Source organism: Notolepis coatsorum (genome assembly GCF_963971535.1).
Source record: "Notolepis coatsorum genome assembly, chromosome: 19".
In the NCBI taxonomy this organism is placed as follows: Eukaryota; Metazoa; Chordata; class Actinopteri; order Aulopiformes; family Paralepididae; genus Notolepis; species Notolepis coatsorum.
Window position 1 is genome coordinate 84,198,727 of NC_140183.1, and position 20,667 is coordinate 84,219,393.

The window sequence follows — 20,667 nt, forward strand, 5'->3', positions numbered from 1 at the left end:
GCACAACAAGACATCAGGAAGGGTACAACTCTATCAGCTGAGTAACAATGTTCATAAAAGCGTTGAGTGCTACAGTGTAGGTTAGTATATTAGGACAAGTGCATGACAGTAATATTAGTTCGGGTTAGATAAAAAAAAAAAAAAAGATTATTTCAGATATTGATTGAAGAAGTGTGTCTTTCGTCGACGGCGAAAGATTGCACAGGTTTCGGCTGTCCTAACTCTGGTGGGAAGTTCGTTCCACCATTGTGGGGCAAGGACTGAGAATAGGCGGCCTCTCTTTGATGACCTATTCATTTGATGTTGGCAGCTATGCCCCTTTAACTCTTTCTGCGCCAAACCCGACTTTACTCTGGTTTCGTCGCCAACCGCTGAGCGCCAAACCCGACTATACTCGGGTTTTGATCCTTTGATCCCCATTCTAAACACTCAGCCGGAGCTCCCTGGGTCTCCCTGGCACATCTGCCTACGTTGGAATTGCAATGACGATATAATCTCGCCAGGTGGCAGTATCGCCTACCTTTTGAACTGGGATAGTTTAGTGTGGGGAGTGTCTGTCCTGATTCCTGTCTGTCCTGATTCCCTCTGAGGGGGAGGAGTTCTTGCAGAGTAATCGCTCTGAGATGGTCTCGCCTCAAACCTATCGTTTCCCGTATACACGAGTATACACATATACATGAGTAATCACTATCGCGATGGGATCACTGGGATTATTCTTTTTGGAGTACCTTCTGGCTAAGGTAAGGTCTATTCTATGTCTATTTTACCGAACCTAAAACATGTTTTTGTACCGATCAGTGTCGTATTTTACCGGACCTAAAACATGCTTTTAATAATAATAATAATAACTTAATTTTATATAGCGCCTTTCAGAAGACCCAAGGTCGCTTTACATGGGGGGGGGGGGGGGGGGGGGGATGACAAATTAACAAACATAGTGGACAGACACAACATATACATATAAAGTGACGATCGCAGTTTCGAGTTAAAACGACCCCCCCCCCCCCTTGATGATTTTGTGAAGACACATATGTATATGGTATATACCTTTGATTTGGAAGTATTTGAGGTTTCAGGCGAGCAACCTGAACGATTTGGGCATAATGCATATAACGCGTCATATCTCGCTATCTATGAAAAAATACTGGATTATTCTGGAAGTGAAGCATTGGTCTGTGGAATCGGAGGACACGTTGCAAGCGGCACTAGAGTGCACAGACTGGAACGTGTTCCGCGAGAACACAAACAATATAAATGACTACACGGAAACAGTGCTGGACTTTGTTGGCACTCTGGTTGTAGGGCCAATTTGCCTATCTAAGCCAGGATGCGTGTTGCTTTTTCACAAGCCAGTAGTGCAAGAATGTGACAATTTGACCATGTGACCGCGGCAACGCGGGAGAGCGGCAGTGCGGAAATAGGCTGTCTCTAAGACAAACTCTAACCTTAACCAGCTCCTTAACAGCGCCTAAACTTAACCGTTCTAACCTTAACCAACTCCGAAACAATGCCTAACCTTAACCTTAACCTTAACCATGCCTAACCTTAACCATAGAAAGAATATTGCCATTCTCTTTGACAAACTCTAACCTTAACCAGCTCCTTAACAGCGCCTAAACTTAACCGTTCTAACCTTAACCAACTCCGAAACAATGCCTAACCTTAACCTTAACCTTAACCATGCCTAACCTTAACCGGCGAAAGAATACACGTTAAAAAAAAAATCACATTAAAAAAAAAAAATTGATGGGATTCGAACTCGTCCACAACGGACCGCAGGACCGCAGGACCGCTGCTCTGCCAGGTGAGCTGAAGCGCCGAATGAAAATCATGGCGGATTACTAGGGCGGTTACATAATTCCGCTCGCGCTCTGCCGCTCCGCTCGCTCTGCCGCTCCGCTCGCTCTGCCGCTCTGCTCTGCGGTTGCCGCGCCTGCCGCGGGGCATGGCGCAGCCAATCAGGGAAAACGCGGAAGCAAAAGCAGCACTACAGGCTTGGCATTAAGCAATAGGCAGCCAGGATACGTCCTTAACGCGCTCACACCACTTTGACTTGGGCTGTCTTGCTACTCACTGTTTGATGTTGTTGATGGTTGCGTCTTGATGGGTTCGAACCGGTTGATTTTATGGAAGGAGTTGTGTAAAAGTTTCAAATAATAATGGGGGAGGGGCGGCTGGGTGGCGCAGCGGTCTAAGTGCTCGTCACCAACGCATCAGCGTTGCCTCCGGCTTGGGCCGCCGTCATACTGACTCAATTGGCAGAGTCAGCGGGAGGGGAGTCGATGGGTGGTAATCTGGTCGTTGTAAACAGCGACTCCTACAGGTCGGTCAGGGCCTGGTGAAAAGAAGTGGCTGGCTTACTCCGCATGTATCGGAGGGGACATGTGATAGATTCTTCAACCCTCCCTACGACGGACCAGTGGGGGGCACATGCGAGCAATGATCAAGATAGGGGAGGGGGGAATTGGCACGACTAAATTGGGATGGGAGAAAAACAGAAAAAGGAGAAAAAGTGGATAAAAAAAAATAATAATAATGGGGGCAAACAACGAAACAAAACAGGCTCCAGACTTGAACTAAAAGGTTTCAAAACAAACAGGCGCAGCAAAGGGGTTCAAATAAACTCAAAATTATTCTAAACAAAGTCTTTCATTCAATCTGAGCTGTGTGTGTGTGTGTGTGGAGAGCGAGCGGTTAAAAATCTGTTTCTCTTCTGGCGTGCGTCTACACACAGCTGGGCCTTAATTAATAGAGGACCATGGTGCCATTTTTCGAGGCGACCAGTGGGGGCGTCATTTAGTCAAACACTATTAAATCAAATGAAATGGCTCCTACACTGGTAGAAGAAACAATCCCCTCTACCACAATTAGAGTTTACCCAAACCAAAAGCGCAGGGTAGATAAATCCGTCTGTGAGGCTCTGAAAGCGCGCACCTCAGCTTATAACGCCGGGCTCGTGACAGGCAACATGAACGAGCACAAGGAGGCGAGATACAATGTAAGGAGGACAGTAACAGAGGCAAAACGGCGCTACAGGGATAAGGTTGAACAGGCTGATTCCAGAGGTATGTGGCAGCGCCTCAGAACGATGACAGATTATAAAGGCACCTCCCTCAAGCTGAACAATGATATCTCCTTGGCGAATGAACTCAATACCTTCTATGCGAGGTTTGAGGCTGTGAATAATAACACCAGCCTACAGACGACTGCAATAGAAGGGGGAGCCACTGCCGATGGAGACTCAGTGTTCAGGATAACAGAACATGAGGTGAGGAGGACCTTTAAGAAAGTGAATATCAGGAAGGCAGCAGGACCGGACGGTATCCCCGGCCGCGTCCTAAAGGTCTGTGCCAACCAATTGGCCCCGGTATTCACTGACATATTCAACCTGTCTGAAGAAGTCCACCATTATCCCTGTACCCAAAAAATCCACGCCCGCTTGCCTCAACGACTATCGCCCTGTAGCTCTCACCTCCATAGCCATGAAGTGCTTTGAGAAGCTTGTGAAGGGCTACATCTGTTCCTCCCTCCCCATCAACCTGGACCCCCTGCAATTTGCATACCGCCCTAACAGGTCCACGGAGGACGCCATAGCCCATGTGCTGCACACAGCAGCATCACACCTGGACAAGAGGCAGGGGAACTATGTGAGAATGCTATTCATTGACTACATCTCAGCATTCAATACCATAGTCCTCTCCAAACTCGTAGCCAAGCTCAGGGACCTGGGCTTGAACTATGACCTCTGCCAGTGGGTCTTGGACTGCCTGACGGGAAGACCCCAGGTGGTGAGAGCAGGTAACTGCACCTCCTCATCCATCACCCTCAACATAGGGGCCCCCCAGGGCTGTGTTCTGAGTCCCCTCCTCTACTTGCTGTACACACATGACTGTGTGGCACAGCGGAACAACAACACAATCATCAAGTTTGCTGACGACACAGTAGTGGTGGGCCTGATCTCTGCAAACGATGAGAGGGCCTACCTGGAAGAGGTAGAGGATCTGGCGCGGTGGTGTCAGGAGAACTGCCTCTCCCTGAACGTCAGCTAAACAAAGGAGATGATTGTGGACTTTAGGAGGTCGGGGGTCAGGGACTACAGCCCCCTCAGCATCGACGGGGCACCGGTTGAGAGAGTGAACAGTTTTAAGTACCTCGGAGCCCACATATCCGAGGACTTGACATGGACCACACACATTGACAGTGTAGTGAAAAAAGCATGGCAACGCCTCTACTTCCTTACGCGCCTAAGGAAGTTCAAAGTGAGACAGATGATACTCAAGAACTTCTACTCATGCACAATAGAGAGCATCCTGACTGGTAACATCACCTCCTGGTTTGGGAATAGCACCGCACAAGACCGTAGCATACTACAGAGAGTGGCCCGTTCAGAACGCACAATTGGAGGTGGACTTCCCACTCTCCAGGACATTTACAACAAGCATTGCAGGAGCAAGGCTAAGAGAATAATCAAAGACTCAAGTCACCCAAACAACTGCCTCTTTGAACTGCTGCGGTCAGGCAAGTGATACTGGAGTCTCATGGCCAGTACAGAGAGACTCAGAAGGAGCTTCTATCCCCAGGCCATCAGGATGCTCAACGAAAATGACACTATTTAACAACCCATCATCTACACTCACAGCACACACATCCACACGCACACACTCACTTTAAATAAACACTCACCGTAACACCCACTCTACTCACTTTAAACACTTTAACACACTTTATATTTATTAACAAAGAGATTTGCACTACAACTCATACCTCATTGCACCTTACCCTAAGTTGTACCTGATCCCATTGCTGCATTGTACCTCACTGTTACTCTTTTTTTTTTACTCTGTATTGTATATTGTATATATGTATATTGATTGACTGAACACTTTTTGTTTACGTACTCTTGACTTTGTCTATTTTATACTTTTTATCTATTTTATCTAGCACTCTCAGGTTGCGGTTACATTAGGGCCAGAACGATTCGTTTCAGTTTAGTTTTTCAGAACGCTACGTAATGGCAGGCAAGTTAGACGTCGTTTTGTCTCCTGACCACCGAGTGATGTATACATGTAGTACAATGCCAAAGCAGTAGGTGGCGATGTAGTTCAAACATGAAGGCCATTTTCAACCAATCAGAAAGGTTGAACGAGTCACTCCACATCCTGCTCAAAATCTCAGAAAGCCACCATCTTTAAATACCTCTCACGAGCCATTTAGCAACATAGCATTTATTTTTCAGAAAGAAACAAAGTGCAATAAACAAAAACGGATACATTCACTGTGTGTTCTGCCTCATTTGTTGATGATTTGTTGATGAAACAAAACTAACATCAACACAATTGACCACCGAACAGAGTTTAGTCTCACAAAAAAATCGCCGATTTTGTTAGCTTATGTGCTAACGTGATTGGGATATGCCATTATAACAGTATAGCATTGTGGCTATCGTACATTAACCTAGTAATGAATGGATGAAAACGTTATTTAACAGATTGCAGAATGGGTACAATACAATACGGCTCAATACAAACAATTGTTAAGGGGATGCAGACTGTTGTACTTTGGACTGGGTTCCTTATAACAATAACTTGACAACACATGATCTTAGTTTAGCCGCAGCTACAGGCAATCTGAGGAGGACGCAGCTGATATCCTGTATAGGTCCAGCCAGGGGAGAATTTGGCGTCGGTGTTTACTACTGCGCATGTGCGTTGGGCAAGAACGGCTCCGTATCCGGCTCGCGCAAATTACATGGCACTGTTGTCGACGAGTTTCCAAAACGAAAACACCCTTTCAGCGTTGCCGCTAGAAAAACGTGTTTTTCCTGCCAAAACAGCGTTTTCTTTTAACTTGGACATGCAAACGTAATCATTCGAAAATACAACGTTGCTGTTTTTCCCCAGTGTAACCATGGCCTCAGGAGCTCATACAGAAAAAAGCATTTCATGGAAAAATATTCTGTATTTTACTATGACAACTATTAAAGAAACTTGAACTTGAAACATGGAAAGGGGCGATGTTTAGCATGGAATAGCGCACAAACTACAGCAGGGATCGGCAATAGGCGGCCCGCGGGCCGACATTGGCCCGCCAGCAATCATTTCTGGCCCGTCAGATTATTTTGAGAATATGATATTTATTTTACGCGTGGGAAATATTCACTCGGGACGCCAGGGTGTCTTTTATTGTGAAGCTGTATCTATCTACCGGTAGTCATCAAAAGCATGTCTGTCACTATAGCCAATTGAAATGCTAGTAATGGTCACGTGGACTGGGAGAACCAATGGAATAGTCCCACCGGGCCGCGTGTATATTTCCCTAACGCACTTTCACTTCCACGTTCGAGATGCGAGCGAGTAACAAAATGTGTTAAAAAAACAAAACAAACATCTTTGGATAGCTTCTTTGCAACGGGGAAATATAACGCTTCTTTTAATAAACAGGAGCCATACTTAAAATACGGGTTTATCGCAACAGGTCGGTGATTCTTGCGTGCCGAGCCGACGTCCTCTCTGCATAATATGTGGCAACAACAACAACAACAACAACAACGAGGAAATGATGACAACTGTGTTCAAGTTGGCAGATAAAGTAGCTGCATTCAACGCCAATCTGGAATTGGAGGGCGGCGAGTGGATATGTGACATGTTTCAAACATTAGCAGGGATTTTGGAGGACTTAACAACAAACAAGGTATGGTGAGTCGTGTTTTCATGCATTCTGTCTTCTGATCTGTTCATCACGCGCCGCGGTGATCTGCAACAGCTGATCTGCTGTTCATGAATGAATGAATGAATGAAAACTTTATTTAACAGATTGAAGAATGGGTACAATACAGTACGGCGCAATACACACAATTGTTAAGGGGATGCAGACCAGAGAAAAACGTTTGTCTTTTTTCACTATATTAAATTAGCCATTGTTTTTTATCCTGGCCCGCGAAGCAATGGCTTGGGGAAAATATGGCCAAACCTAATTGCCGACCCCTGAACTACAGTATGTAGAAAAGTCAGTCTTGGACTATAAACAATGCCTGTCAAATGAGCCATACTATTGTCTCCATAGCTATAATACAGAACACACGATGGGTCCGCAAACATCGCTAAAATGGTCAATAATGCTGGCACCATTGAGTAAAGATGGGAAAAGAGCGTGGCGGTCAATGAGTTAAGATTCCCCATCTCATTTTAAGTCACTAGAAAAGAGTAACAAGATATACACAGATTTAAATAAATCATCCCAAGTCCCAAGTCCCTGCTAGGCCACAGGTTGCGTCAGTGATGGGGATGAGGGTTACAAACCTGTGAGACCGACGACATCTGTTGCCAAAGTGGCACTTTCCCATCAAGAAGAACTGGCAGACCCCACCGACCTCGTCCCCCTGTTCTGCTAACTCTGTGAGTGAGAGAAGGGACAGCAAGTGAGAAAAGGAGTAGTAAAGAGTGTGAGCTGAGAGAGAGAAAGAGAGAGAGAGAGCGAGAGAGAGAGGGCTAGGCCTACAGTATAAGGTAAATTAACAATGTAGGAGAACAATGGGGGAGACAGTGGATCAGGAGGTAGAGCGGTTGTCTGGTAATCGGAAGGTTCCCGGTTCGATTCCCTCTCCTCCCGGGGCAGTGTGTCCAAGTGTCCTTGAGCAAGATACTTAACCCCTCATTTCTCCCGATGAGCATGTCGGCACCGTGCATAGTCTGGTCGCCTCCGCCGTCTGTGTGTGAATGTGTGAGTGAATGGGTGAATGAGAGGCATACATTTTAAAGCGCTTTGGATAAAACCTGCTATATAAATGCAGTCCATTTACCATTTACCATGTACAATATTGAACTCTGCATCCACAGTGCCTCAACAAAGTAACATCATCATGGTAAAATACTAACTACCCTATTGACCTAAGATCTAGATCTCTTAGATGGTTGAAGATTCTCTGAAGTCATGCCCATGTCACCAAATTAAGCCAAACAAAGATATTGGCCAGTAGGCAGTCAGGCCCACTTTTAGTTTGAGTTCAGTTACCATTATTAAAATGGGTCTACATTCTAATCCACTAGGGCAGAACACACATGGAAAACATGATCATTGGATGAAGTCACATTAACATGTAGTTATGTTGTTGCTTAAATACTTGTTCAGTGCTTTGCTTCTCCATTGTTGTAAAGCGGGAATTATATTGAATGTCTAAAACACAACCACAAATACAACAGAATAGTTTCTGAAATACATATTTTCAAATATCAATAGTATAGAATTATAAAATGATAAAATATGCCTTAAAAACTCTTCACAAATAGTATGTTGTATGTAGAATGTTGTGAATGAGACACCTCATATTTTCACCAACATTGGAAAGGCTCAGCTAATACCTAGTGTAGCCTAGAATTATTGTCACCTAGCTGGGCAAATGCCAATCAACATACAATAGCCAGGGCTGAGCAATATGGAAAAAATAAGTATCACCATATTCAGAAGGACTTTTCTTTTTATCTGCTTAGATATGGAAAATCACATATACGATCATGGTAAAGGGAAGTGTGAGTATCAAAACTGAAATTTCAATTGACATTATCAAACATATCAGAAATCATTGTGTGAAAAATATGGCTCAATATATGCTTCATCTGTCACGGTTCCTACCTGGCTACTCTCTCTCTCCCATCCCTCTCTCTCTCTCCTGCTCTCTCGTTAAGTACAGGTGTGGTGCTGTCAGAGGAGCAGCTGATTTGACGTCTGTGGGCCAATTACGTCAGGGATATAACCCCGCCCCAGATGTCATGAGGCTGCCAGATCATAACTTCGTATTTCCCAGTTAGTCGCGTTATTCTGCTCTCTTGTATTGTTCCTTTGTCCATTGTGCTTTGACTGTATCTAACCCGTGTTCTCATCCCTTCCCAGCAGTCCTGCCTGGCTCTTCACCCCATTCTCTGGCTCCCGACAAAGACGTGCTCCGACTCCTGCCTGCCTGACGATTCTCTGTGCCCTACTCCCGGAACATATGAGGACCTGCAACCGTCTTGATCCCTGCCTGGCTGACTATCCTGTACCCGCTCTGACCCCCGTCTGTCTGACTATAATACATATATTGTAACGAGCCTGGTGGGGTTCAGACTCGCCACGGTTCAAATACAAACAAATTTGAATGTCCACACAAGAGCAATATCAATCAATACAAGTATTTATTGAATTAAAGGCAGAATCCAGTGGGAAAGGCAAAAGAATGTTCAGAAAAAATACTTTATAAATAATAAAATAATATTTATAACTCGCATCCTCCGTTTGTTGGTGCTGAGCTAAACTGTAAAAACAGTAATACATAAGACAAAGCGGGGCTCGCAACTCACTTGTTGTTCCAAGGTGTTTTAATTGACAAAAAGGCAGTAGATACGACGTTTCGACCGACCTTTCCGGTCTTCTTCAAGGCAAAAGAATGGTCATGATACAGTCCGAGGGTCAAAAACACAAAACTGTAACGTCCCTAGGGCCGGCCCTGGCCGGTTATGAGAGGAACAGTGAACATTTCCTCCCTCCTAACATTGGTCTCCTACCTCCTGACAGTGGTCTCCTACCTGGTCTCCTACCTCCTAGTGGTCACCATCAGATGGGCCAGATGAGGCAAGCCACCATTTTGTGTTTCTTTGTTATTGTTGATTTAATTGCTTCATGTTTGTTGTCCTGGGCTTTTCCTTTCCTTGTTTAATGGTCTTCCCCTTGTCTGGTTGTGGTTTGTGATATTGCCTTTGTTATTGTTGTGTATTGATTTAGTCTAGTTGTGTTTAATTGTTTCTGTATTTTTGGACTGGCCTCACCAGGTGTTGTCAATTATAATTAGCATAGTATTTAAAGTATGTCTTCTTCCTCTGTTCTGTGTGGCGACATACTTCCTGTTCCTCCCCGTTCCTGCCCTCGTCATGTTGCACTGTGTTGTCATTCTGAATAAGTGTAGTGTTTTGTTGTTTACTGTTATTTTCCATATTCTCAAGTTCTGTTTCACTAGTACCAGCACTGCTGCACCGTTTGTTCTTTTGTTATTTGTAGTTTAGTCTTGCTTTCTCTCAGTTCTGAAATAAATAGAACACCACATTTTGTGAAGAGCAACCACCGTTTCGTTCTCGTCATTTTGTAGTTCTGGGGCTCCTCCATCCTTCTGCTTACTGGGTTCTGTTCTCCCCCTAATCGTAACAGAATGTCGCCACCAATACTGAACCCAGCAGAAAGAGTAAAGGGGACAATGAGAGTTATCCTCAAGTTAATGGAGGGGGATCTGTCCACCTATGCCCCAGCTAAATGTGTTTTTTTTTTTTACTTAAGACGATCCGGTCCGTAGCAGACCAGGATCCGGATCAGGAGGCAGAGATGGGGGTGTTGGCCAACAAGGTCGCAGTCCTCATGGAGAGGCATAATTTCCCTTCACCCTCTGATCTGTCTCTTGTTCGTGGCCCTGCAGCTAACCAGGCCTCCCTAGCTAGCATTGTACCTACAGCGAGCGAGGTCTTCCCTGCTGTCATTAACCTCACTGTTAGCCTAGCTCCTGAGGCTAACCGGATCTCCCCAGCTAACATTTCCCCTACAGCCAATCCAGGCCCCACTGTTAGCCCAGCCCCCGCAGCTCGCAGACCTCCGAGAGCTGGCAAGACTCGGAGGGCTAGCATGACTAGTGCAGCAGACGAGGCCTCCACAGCTGACCCGGCCGTCGCTGCCAGCCTGGTTCCGCTCGGTGTAGCCCCGGCTGTCATCACTCCCCCTCTGGCTTCCACGCCCAGCCCAGCCTCTACGCCACGCCTCGCCGCCGAGACCGAACCGGTCTCTACGACTGTTCCCAGGTCTAGCCCTCCTTCCCGGGTTTTGGTGCCCATCCCCACCCCCCCTCGTCGGGCCGCTGCTCCCAGGTCCAGCTTCCCTCTCCAGTTCCCTGTTCCCCCCCCCCTCTCCGGGCATCTGCGCCCGTTTTCAACCCTCCTGGCTGCTATGCCCCTCCTGGGTTTTTTCATCGACCTTCCGGGCCCAGTTCTCCGGGTCCTCGCCCTGGGGTTTTTCCGGGGTCCCGGCCTCCTGCTTCACCCGTGGATGGACGATATTCTTGGGGGTCTGGAAGCCCCCCGTTCGGGGGGAGGTACTGTAACGTCCCTAGGGCCGGCCCTGGCCGGTTATGAGAGGAACAGTGAACATTTCCTCCCTCCTAACATTGGTCTCCTACCTCCTGACAGTGGTCTCCTACCTGGTCTCCTACCTCCTAGTGGTCACCATCAGATGGGCCAGATGAGGCAAGCCACCATTTTGTGTTTCTTTGATATTGTTGATTTAATTGCTTCATGTTTGTTGTCCTGGGCTTTTCCTTTCCTTGTTTAACACTTTAATCGCCTCCCCGCCATGCTTATTCTGCCGAAGACGCTGGACAGCGTCTTTGATATCAATATTTCAAAAATCTGTGATCGAAATCATATTTCTCCCCCGGAGACATGAGATGTACTGGTGAGCCCCTCTCAACTCTCTAACGGTTCAAGAGCGCCATCTGGTGGCCGATCGGCGGATCGCCCAGGGAAGAAACAGGAAGTGGAAGCTGGTGCTCATTTCAATTCGGTCCGATCACTCGCTAATAGTCCCAGGACTCGAGCTGATCACAACGGATAGTGATCCGTTACCAATAACTCGATAAACAACATGATTTGGACGTATATACTATTATACAACCTGGAAATGGATCGGATATTTCGACATCCCATAATAGAAAAAATTCTGTTCCACGCTCATCTCCCAACGCTACGAGGAAGCTACGGTGAGTTTCAGCGTTATTTGTTAGCGTCTTCGATACTAACTGCTCTAATGATCATATCACCCACACTAGATGAATGATATAACGTTGCCCACGGAATTATAAACGACCCCCCCCCCCATCCGGTCAACATCAGATCATACGTAGTAACTCCTAGAAGCACGTACAGTTGACATTTTTTATCTCACACAGATTCCTACCAAACTGTATTTGATCATCAATATAATGCATTTAGGGCTATAAATCAAGTTCTGGAGAAAGCTGCAGAAAACGATAAAAACATACTTATACTTTAGACCGTATTTTAGTATGAATATGTGAATGAAAAAGTATAACGTTGCTACACCCTGAACAATAGATATAGGACGTTGAATGGGCCATAGTAATGTCAATTTAGCAATACAATTTAAAAAGTTATAGCCCTGCAAAGAAGGGGAACTTCTCCATGTTAAATAGGGCTGGCGAGGGATGGTAAATTATGAATTTAACCCCGGCGATCAAAGTGTTAATGGTCTTCCCCTTGTCTGGTTGTGGTTTGTGATATTGCCTTTGTTATTGTTGTGTATTGATTTAGTCTAGTTGTGTTTAATTGTTTCTGTATTTTTGGACTGGCCTCACCAGGTGTTGTCACTTATAATTAGCATAGTATTTAAAGTATGTCTTCTTCCTCTGTTCTGTGTGGCGACATACTTCCTGTTCCTCCCCGTTCCTGCCCTCGTCATGTTGCACTGTGTTGTCATTCTGAGTAAGTGTAGTGTTTTGTTGTTTACTTGCTTGACTTTGTCTGTACTCTGGTGGAAGAAACAATCCCCTCTACCACAATTAGAATTTACCCAAATCAAAAGCCTTGGGTAGATAAATCCGTCCGTGAGGCTCTGAAAGTGCGCACCTCAGCATACAACGCCGGGCTTGTGACAGGCAACATGGATGAACACAAGACGGCAAGATACAACGTCAGGAGAGCAGTAATAGAGGCAAAACGGCGTTATAGGGACAAAGTTGAACTTCAGTTTGAACAGGCTGACTCTAGAGGCATGTGGCAGGGCCTCAGAACGATGACAGATTACAAAGGCACCTCCCTCAAGCTGAACAGTGACATCTCCTTAGCAAATGATCTGGTCCCACCTTCTATGCGAGGTTTGAGGCGGTGAATAACAACACCAGCCTACAAACCACTGCAATGGAGGGGGGGGGGGGGGGGGGCGCTGCTGATGGAGATTCAGTGTTCAGAATAACAGAACATGAGGTGAGGAGGACCTTTAAGAAAGTGAATATCAGGAAGGCAGCAGGACCGGACGGCATCCCCGGCCGCGTCCTAAAAGTCTGTGCCGACCAACTGGCCCCGGTATTCACTGACATATTTAACCTGTCCTTAGAACAGGCTGTCATCCCCACCTGTTTGTCCACCATCATCCCTGTACCCAAAAAATCTGATCTCTGCAAACGACGAGAGGGCCTACCTGGAAGAGGTCAAGGTCCTGGCGGGATGGTGCCAGGAGAACAGACTCTCCCTGAACGTCAGCAAAACAAAGGAGATGATTGTGGACTTTAGGAGGTCGGGGGTCAGGGACTACAGCCCCCTCAGCATCGACGGGGCACCGGTTGAGAGAGTGAACAGTTTTAAGTACCTCGGAGCCCACATATCCGAGGACTTGACATGGACCACACACATTGACAGTGTTGTGAAGAAGGCACGACAACGCCTCTACTTCCTCAGGTGCCTAAGGAAGTTCCAAGTCAGTCAGAAGATCCTTAAGAACTTCTACTCATGTACAATAGAGAGCATCCTGACTGGCAACATCACCTCCTGGTTTGGGAATAGCACTGCACAAGACCGAAGCAGACTACAAAGAGTGACACGTTCAGCGGAATGCACAATTGGAGGGGGGCTTCCCACCCTCCAGAACATTTACAACAAGCGGTGTAGGGGTAAGGCTAAGAGAATCATCAAGGACTCCAGCCACCCGAACAACTGCCTCTTTGAACTGCTGCGGTCAGGCAAGCGATACCGGAGTCTCAAGGCGAGCACAGAAAGACTCAGAAGAAGCTTCTATCCCCAGGCCATCAGGCTGCTCAACGAACAATAAACACTATGCAACAACCATCAAATGCACACAGCACACACATCCACACGCACACACTCACTTTAAACAAACAACACACTGCAGCACCCACTCTCCACACTTTAGATCACCTAAACACACTTTATATTTATTGGTAAAGGATTTGCACTACAACTCGTACACCTTACTGTAAATTGTACCTAAATTGTACCTCATCCCATTTCTGCTTTGCACTATATAGTATTGTATATTAGTATATTGCATAGTATATTGTATATTGTATGGTAACTCAGTTACTTCTAGTCTGCATCGAACATTGTACATATGTCTATACTGAACACTGGGACCTCTATTTTTATTTCTTTTTACATGCTACTTTATTTTATTTCATATTTATCTTGTCTAGCACAGTCTCTGGAGCGTAACAGTAAGAAGCATTTTGTATAAAAGTATTCTGTACTTCTGTATGACAACTATTAAAGAAACTTGAACTTGAACACTGCAGCACCCACTCTCCACACTTTAGATCACCTAAACACACTTTATATTTATTGGTAAAGGATTTGCACTACAACTCGTACACCTTACTGTAAATTGTACCTAAACTGTACCTCATCCCATTTCTGCTTTGCACTATATAGTATTGTATATTAGTACATTGCATAGTATATTGTATGGTAACTCAGTTACTTCTATTCTGCATCGAACATTGTACATATGTCTATACTGAACACTGTGACCTCTATTTTTACTTCTTTTTACATGCTACTTTATTTTATTTCATACTTATCTTGTCTAGCACAGTCTCTGGAGCGTAACAGTAAGAAGAATTTTGTATAAAAGTATTCTGTACTTCTGTATGACAACTATTAAAGAAACTTGAAACTTGAACTAGTTATTTTCCGTATTCTCAAGTTCTGTTTCACTAGTACCATCACTGCTGCACCGTTTATGTTCTTTTGTTATTTGTAGTTTAGTCTTGCTTTCTCTCAGTTCTGAAATAAATAGAACACCACCTTTTGTGAAGAGCAACCACCGTTTCGTTCTCTGTAATTTTGTAGTTCTGGGGCTCCTCCATCCTTCTGCTTACTGGGTCCTATTCTCCCCCTAATCGTAACACAAAACAGCCTCGCCGATAGAAAAAGGGATTGTTCAATACTCAGGGTAGTCGTCTGGTCCAGGGTCAGTACACAAGGGGGTTTCTCAGCCAGTCCAGGGTCCAGTACACAATGAACACCTACTCGCCTTCACCTCTCCTCTCACTACCCCTCACCTTCACAACTCCGAATAACACAATCTCCCTCTCTCAATAACAACAACTCCAACCTCACCTCCGCTCAACTTACTCCTGACTAACCTAGTGGCTTTGTAGTGTGTGGGTCTGGGCGTACGTGCACGTGAGATGTGGGTGGACTAATGATGCGCAGGTGTGTTCCATCAGTACTAATCAGCTACTTAATTGTCTCTACTCCTTCCGTGGCAATAGTATCTCCCATCCTTCACATATCCATGAGGGGGGGTGAGATCTGCCACAATATACACAACAATACTTAAGCATTACATCACACGCAGGAGTGGTTTGTGACCAATAAACCATGCCTAGGGGTGGTTGTTAGGCCCGAGGCGCAGCCGAGGGTCGTTAGACCCCCCTAGGCATGGTTTATTGGTCACAAATCACGACTGCACGTGGTGTAAAGCTTTTATACAACTGCCAGATTCATCCAACCTTATTTCTATACAATAAACACACATTAATCGAAGATTTATTGAAAAAACCATCCGCCAGAAAAAGTAGTTCCCACAACTCCATGTGGAAGCAGCTTGAAGTGCATCCAACCAAACTAACACATCCAACTGTGTATTATTGGAATGATTGAGAGAAGTTGCCTCATGTGGAAGCAGCTTGAAGTGCATCCAACCAACTAACACATCCAACTGTGTATTATTGGAATGATTGATTGAAAATTTATTAAAACGTTTTCTTTGCCCTATAGGAAAAAAACGTTTTCTTCGCCCTATTTTTTTATTTATTTCTTTTAGCCTAAACTTAACCAGTTGGAAACCAGGGGTACAGTAATAAAATTAGCAATCAACCAATCAATCAATTCAATAGACCATGCTCACTTAAAACAGCGCTGCTTCTCTCTCAGTCTGACTCCCCCGCTGTTGCAGACAGGAGTGTGTGTGTGTGTGTGTGCGTGTGTGTGTGTGTGTGTGTGTGTGTCACAGTGTGTGTGTGCGTGTGTGTATGTGTGTGTGTGTGTGTGTGTGTGTGTGTGTGTGTGTGTGTGTGTGTATGTGTGTGTGTGTGTGTGTTTGTGGGTACGCCAGCGTCGGACAGTGTGAGAGAGAACGCTGCAAGAAAGTAGGAAGGAAGAAATTTAAATCAATCAATTAATCTATCAATCAATCCGCGATTTTTCTTTTGTTCTAGATTGAGTCAAGACCCATCAATTACATCATCCAACATTGTTTAAAATACTAACACATTCCCCTTGACAGAATCGCTTCATATTTAGTCGTTATGGTGCTTTCAACATAACCATTTGATCTCCGCGATCCTGTTTTCTCCCGGAGTGAGCCGGGGAGGGTTATGTGATTTGGTTGTGGGCGGGTCCTGAGCCCAGGACCGTGGATTGTTGCCAATAAAGACGTGTGAATGGCCAATCAGAATCGAGAAATTTGCATGCCGTTGTATAAAATACAATACAATACAATACAATAACACAGTGATGGTGTGATAAAAATGTATAGGCTGACATACATTGCCCAGCCCTACTATACACATAAAAGTACACTCATAGAGCACCAAAACAGGTCATCTACCTCTCCCTGTTCTCTTTTTTTATGCAGGCGTCTTCACTGCACCAGTGAACGGTGTTCTGGTGATAATGGCGTTTACACAAGAATGACCAGGCGATAATGTTCAACTATGCTCACAATCCGGACGGAAGTCGCAGATAATATGTGGTAAATCCTGTTACTCTAGATATGATCCTGATGCACCTCCCCTCTGGCAGAGTGCTGTACCACGATTTGGACAACTTGACCACTTTTAGTGGATTCCTGCTGTTTCCAATGTGAAAGTGGCACTGCTTCTACATTTCAATTCATGTAATAAAGATGACACAACAAACGTGTAGCTATTTATCACTCAGCAATGAATGCACTTACGGAAGGTGTTATCCATACAACAGGTGGGGACGACTCATTGAAATTGGAGGCCCTGTGAGGCACTATGGCATACGAATGCCAGTCAAGCTTACTTCCACATAATCACACACACATCCGAAAACTCTAAACAGTTTCATGCACACATTAATTTAGTTTGACATTTTCTGAGAGTAAAAGTTTGAATAGGGCCACTAGTGATGTCATCGAGGACATTGAATCCTTGTGTTGTGTAAATTACAGCTCCATGAAATGGTGTAAATTAAGAAATACCCTGTCTGGACTGCTACCTTATCATTTCATTGAGCTGTAATTAACACAACACAAGGATTCAATGTCCCCGATGATATCACTGGTGGCCATATTCAAACTAATTTACTCAACTGTCATCCTAAATTAACACATTCTGTGCCACGCCTCTTCCGGGAAGCGGCTATGCTCATGCCACCCATTAAACCAATGTAGTCCGTCACCTTGTTTGTAGAGCTATAACTATATTATAGCTATGGATACAATACTATAGTCATTTGTCACTGGGTTTCTTCCGGTCAAGATGCAAAAAAGAAATCATTTTTCCATCGATATGTTCCTGTTTTATACCATGGTGAATATGAGTGTTATTTCGGAATGATCCGGGCCAATTCCTGAGAGGCTGGTTATACGCCGCAATGTGTATTATACCTAATCCATTGGCGTTTTGTCCCTACACACGCTACAGTTCAAATCAAAGCATTTTTCGATGCTTTGATCGTCACCAACGGAATACGTTATGGAGTAGCGTTACACACATACGCTCGGATCGCAATGAAAACATTGTTGGATCAACGCAAGATTGATACCATATAGCCCTTACCTTGACTAGGATGTACCCCGAAAAGAATATTCCAATTATCTGATCGCCATTCCAAGTATTGATGTCCATCGTTCCGCCAACATAATCCAACACAGAATCCACCACAGGAGTAATTGTTTCTTCTCAATCCGAGCATTAGAACCGCTACACTTGTCCGAATAAGAAAAGTCCGCCTGGACCTATATAATCGACGCACAGCCAAAGACTCAACGTTTCAAAGGATGTGCACTACCGGCCGCATTCCATCAGGCGGTGGTATTGGACTTTTGCGATCTCAGACTCATTCCCTATGATAACACCAGGCTCCCTGGATGGAATAGGGTATTACAAAAAAATTTAAAACAATCCAGAAACGTGTTCACACGTGATTGACACTCAATGGCCGGGCGTCAGAAACGTGTAAATCAGTGAATGGCACTGAATGTGTTAATGTGTGAAAAACTGTTTTGGATTTGGATGTGTGTGAGACTATGTGCAAAATAAATCAACATCGTTTTTTGGTGAAGTGCCCCTTTAATGACATTCCACCACACCTTGTAACGCAATGTACCACTGATCAGAAGAACTAAATGGGAGTCACGGTCCTAATCCTTTTTTAATTGTAATTGTATTTTAATCAAAGGCTTCAAATCTACATTGCTGACCATGAGACATTACTGGCTGACCCTGACAGACTAGAACGTACCAGCCAGGACAAACGCACCAAGGTTACAAGAAGTCTCTTATGATCAACTGGTTTCAGATACATAGGAACAGGGGGGATTCCAACAGGAAGGAATGCTTGCACAAGGTCTGGAACCTATGTATGAAGTACTTCTGTTCACGTTTTGGACCTGCCATCTGGCTCTGAACCCAGCAACACTAGAGGGAGTAGAAGCAGATAGTGTTGGACAGGAACTGCCTCCTGCTATGGAGGGCTGTGCCTGGATCATATCAATCATGAGACACTGGTTTCTACTGGAAGTTGCTTAAGGTGGAGGATAAATGCACTCTCTAAAAAGCACCCATGCTCGTGTAACCACTCCTCTCAATCACAGACGTTAACTGCAACACACCCTTCACCATAGGCCCCAGGAGATAACAGAGAGCAACTTCCCAGAACACATATTAGTCATGGTGCCCCTTAACAAATCTACTGTTGGTACTGGGCTGCTCACTAAGGTCTAATGTGAGCCGTATGCATGCCCGCCTCTCTTGGCTTAACGTTGAAAATAGATTGTCTTTTAATATACTTGTGCTGTTCAAGTTGGTCATGAGCAGTAAGACTCCTGTTTTTATACATAATCAACAGATTGTTTTTAGTAATACTGTGCACGAGCATTACACTAGAGGTTCCAGTAGTGGGCAGCTTGAATTGCCAGGTCCTAGAACCAGCGCTCTGGGGAGATCTTTTATTTTTAGAGCATTAACTCTGTGGAATGGCCTGCCTCGGAACCTCTGCTGCATTTACAGTAGATTCACTTTTAAAAAGAATCTTTAATTGTTTTTAAATTGTTTTTAACACTGTAAAGTAATTTTTTGTTTTTGTTTTACACTAATGTAATTTTAGCTATATTAATTGTTACAGTAGGTTCATTATGCATTGTGTGTACTGACTTTTAATAATTTTGTTTTTTGCAATAGTGATTGTTTTTGTGTGTTTTTTTGTGTGTGGACCCCAGGAAGACTAGCTGGTTGCTATCGCACCAGCTAATGGGGATCCCTAATAAAATAAAATCAAAATCTGTACCACAGGCTCAGGGGTTTGTAATTGTTAAAAAACTAAAAGAATATAGATGAGGTGTGGGAATACCCAAGGCAGTTGTGGCCTATGGGATTGGTCATAATTTTGTTGTAGTATCTGTAATTTACAATATCTACATTAGATTAGATTCAAATGTAATTGTCATTTTACAGTAAAAGTACAGTACAATGCAAAGAGGTTTGGCATCGAACCAGAGTGCAAATATAACAGTAAAGTGCAACAGTAATATACAATGTACAGGTGATTAAACTGGGTATAGAATATATAAATTAGTACTACTGGGTGTAGTGCTAATCAGATGTATGTACAGAGTTGTAATATATATTAATGTACAGTGATACAGGTATAAAGACAGTATGGTCGTAGTCATACTGGCCAGCAACGTAACTAGTAAGAGTAGGTAAGGGATATGTACAGATATAGATATAGTATCTACAGATATGTAAAAGGATTATGTGCAGGTATGTACAGACAGATGAACACCTTCTCGCCTTCACCTCTCCTCTCACTACCTCTCACCTCACAAAACTCTGAATATAACAATCTCTCTATCAATGCAACAACTCCAACCTCACCTCCACTGAACTCAACTATCTCTATCCTAGTGTATTTGTAGTGTGTGTGTCTGGGGTGTGTGTGTGAGATGTGGGTGAACTAATGATGCACAGGTGTGTTCTATCAGTACTAATCAGCTACCTAATTGTTTCCACTCCTTCCGTGGTAGAAATATCTCCCGTCCTTCACATATCCATGAGAGGGGGGGTGATATCTGCCACAATATATATACATACGTTAAGAATAAATATATATATGGGATATACAGCATTCTTGTACATGCTATCATACATAGCTATATGGGTTATATGCAGCTCTATAAGAAGGTATATAGAAGGATTATATGCAGTAAAATGTTTGGACACACTTTTTCATTTATATATTTACTGTACTGTATATATATGCAGTAAATATAAATATATAAATGTATATACAGTATGTGGTATACAGCACTTTCATCTCAGAAACATAGCAAAAGTACAACCTTTTATTAATCAAAACGATACTGAGAAGCTAATTC

General features: G+C 44.2%; 1 protein-coding gene across 4 annotated transcripts in view; it reads right to left on the reverse strand.

The window, feature by feature from the left end:
• The window catches only part of leng9 (leukocyte receptor cluster (LRC) member 9), a 51,774-nt gene that overhangs the window by 25,311 nt on the left and 5,796 nt on the right, over nt 1-20,667 (reverse strand). For all 4 annotated transcript variants that reach the window (XM_084335675.1, XM_084335677.1, XM_084335676.1 and 1 more), the window contains exon 2: nt 7,299-7,392. In XM_084335675.1, the coding sequence (XP_084191801.1) occupies nt 7,299-7,392 (94 nt within the window). The remainder of the gene's footprint in view (nt 1-7,298; nt 7,393-20,667) is intronic.